The following is a 2,339-nucleotide window of genomic DNA, read 5'->3' on the forward strand; positions in this document are numbered from 1 at the left end:
AAAAAAAAAAAAAAAAAAAAAGAAAATATAAATGAACTCAACATAAAAGAATAAAATGAAAACATTATTCGACAGAAAGATAGAAAAATATTTATATGGCATAAAATAAATTTTAGGGTGAGGATGAAAGGATAACTGTAGTACATCAGAGTAATAATATGATTACTGAGTAAAGAAATTTATAGTGCTCTCTGGAGAAATAGAATGGTATTTTTATATTTCACAAATAACAAACAATCCTTAGTTTACATCTTGACCTGAAAAAGTGTATTCATTCATTCATTCTTCAGAACTAATACTGGTTAATGAAGAAGACTTGAGACTGGATAATCATAAAAATAAACCTCAAACTCTTGCCATTTTAATAGATTTACTAGTTCCTGAATAACCCTACAATCATTAAGAGAGTAGGGACCAGTGTTGGGTAGGCTTTTAGACAACCATGATTCTGTCTTAAGCACTTGAAAAATGTCTTGGTATTTCTAAGGAGGTTGGCCCAGTATGGACACCTACCTATATACAGATATGTGTACCCCCTGTGAAATGTCTTCTTTAAGCTTTTTAATTTTCTTGACCTTTCTCTGTTCTGCTGTAAGTTTTCGGGCAGCGTTGGCCTCTTCATGCGCTCTGTCGTGACAGGAAGGACATCCACAAGTGAGAAAGGCATTGAAGATCAGAGGCAGGGCTGAGGGAAAGAGAGAGCAACGGAGGACTCTCCCCTCCCTTCAAACATGGATCCCCCAGAAAAGTTTGGGAAAGGTACTTGCTCTGGGTTTCCACCCAACCCCATGGCACTTACTTCTGTCTTTTTGCCATTTGAGCTTTGACATGGGCTTCTACCTTCGTGGGGTCTTGAACAGCTTCTGTGCCTAATACTCGCATCAGATTAGAAATTCTCACTGCAGTGGAGAGAGGATAGCAATCAATCCTCTAAGTCACTTCTCCAGCGGGGATAACCTCTTATGTCTTTTCTCCCAATTCATATTATTTGTTTCAAATCTCTGCTCAAACCTCACATCCTCTAATAACTCCTACCTTGGAAATCCCACCCAATGAACTCAGCATTGGCAGTTCACACAAGCTAAAGAACTGGTATATAGCTATATAATTTGAAAATTTAGTGGCTCAGTGCCCATAGCTCCAGGCTTAGGGTGCTGGCCACATATGCCGAGGCTGGCAGGTTCGAACCTAGCCTGGGCCTGTCAGACACCAATGACACAATGACAACAACAACAACAACAACAAAAAAGCTGGGTGTTGTGACGGGTTCCTGAAGGAGGTAGATTTCCTGAGCTCACAGGTTCAAGACCAGCATGAGTAAGTGCATCTCTAAAAATAGGCAAGGTGTTGTGACAGGTGCCTATAGTCCTGGCCACCCGGGAGGCTGAGTTAAGAGAATGACTTTAGCCCAAGAGTTTGAGGTTGCTGTGAGTGATGATACCAGGGCACTCTACCAAGGGCAACAAAGGGAGACTCTGTCTCAAAAAAAAAAAAAAAAAAAAATTAAAATATTACATACTTAATAAGTCTATGCAAATAGACTATGCAAAAATACTACTACAACTACTATCTTCACCAATTTCAAGACCAGTATTTATCCAAGAAAATCAGTAATACAAGGCCAAGCATGGTGGTTCATGCCTGTAATCCCAGCACTTGGGAGGCTGAGGTGGGTGGATTGCCTGAGCAAGAGTCAGAACCCATTTCTAAAAATAGGTTGGTATTGTGGAGGCTCCCTGTAGTCCTAGCTACTTGAGAGAGGCTGAGGCAAGAGAATTGCTTAAGCCCAAGAGTTTGAGGTTGCTATGAGCTGCGATGCCACAGCACTCTACCAACGATGACAAAGTGAGACTCGGTCTCAAAAAAAGAAAATCAGTAATGCTTAAAAATAAGTCTTAAATGGCTTCTACAATAAATTTAAGAAAAACAGTAGAAAATTTACAGGAAAACAGAAAACAAGGCCAGGCACGGTGGCCCACACATGTAATCCTAGCACTGTGGAAGGCTAAGGTCGGGGGATTGCCTGAGTTCATGGGTTTGAGACCAGCCTGAATCAGAGCAAGACCCCATCTCTAAAAATAGTTGGGCGCTGTGGTGGGCACCTGTAATCCCAGCTACCTGGCAGGCTGAGGCAAGAGAATCACTTGAGCCACAGGCACCGAGCCTAGAGATAAACTTTTACAGGCAAGGACTACTATGTACCTTTGGGTTCTGGAGGAGGCATCAGGCCCAGCCTGACTTTCTCTTGTAGTTCTTTCTGTGCTTCTCTCCTTGTCTGCCTCCGAAGTTTCTTCTGTTCCTTCTTGGTAAGATACACCCCCAGAGTAACTGGTGTGTCA

At 41.8% G+C, this 2,339-nt stretch overlaps 1 protein-coding gene across 1 annotated transcript in view; it reads right to left on the minus strand.

The window, feature by feature from the left end:
* PRPF3 (pre-mRNA processing factor 3) overlaps positions 1–2,339 on the minus strand; it is a 35,524-nt gene that overhangs the window by 11,598 nt on the left and 21,587 nt on the right. The window contains exons 10-12 of the mRNA XM_023519409.1: positions 2,203–2,335; positions 800–899; positions 514–627 (exon numbers count right to left, since the gene is read on the minus strand). Coding sequence (XP_023375177.1) covers positions 514–627; positions 800–899; positions 2,203–2,335 — 347 coding nt within the window. The remainder of the gene's footprint in view (positions 1–513; positions 628–799; positions 900–2,202; positions 2,336–2,339) is intronic.

The sequence above is a fragment of the Otolemur garnettii genome, unplaced genomic scaffold (assembly GCF_000181295.1).
Source record: "Otolemur garnettii isolate 467f Iridium unplaced genomic scaffold, OtoGar3 scaffold00174, whole genome shotgun sequence".
Lineage (NCBI taxonomy): Eukaryota > Metazoa > Chordata > Mammalia > Primates > Galagidae > Otolemur > Otolemur garnettii.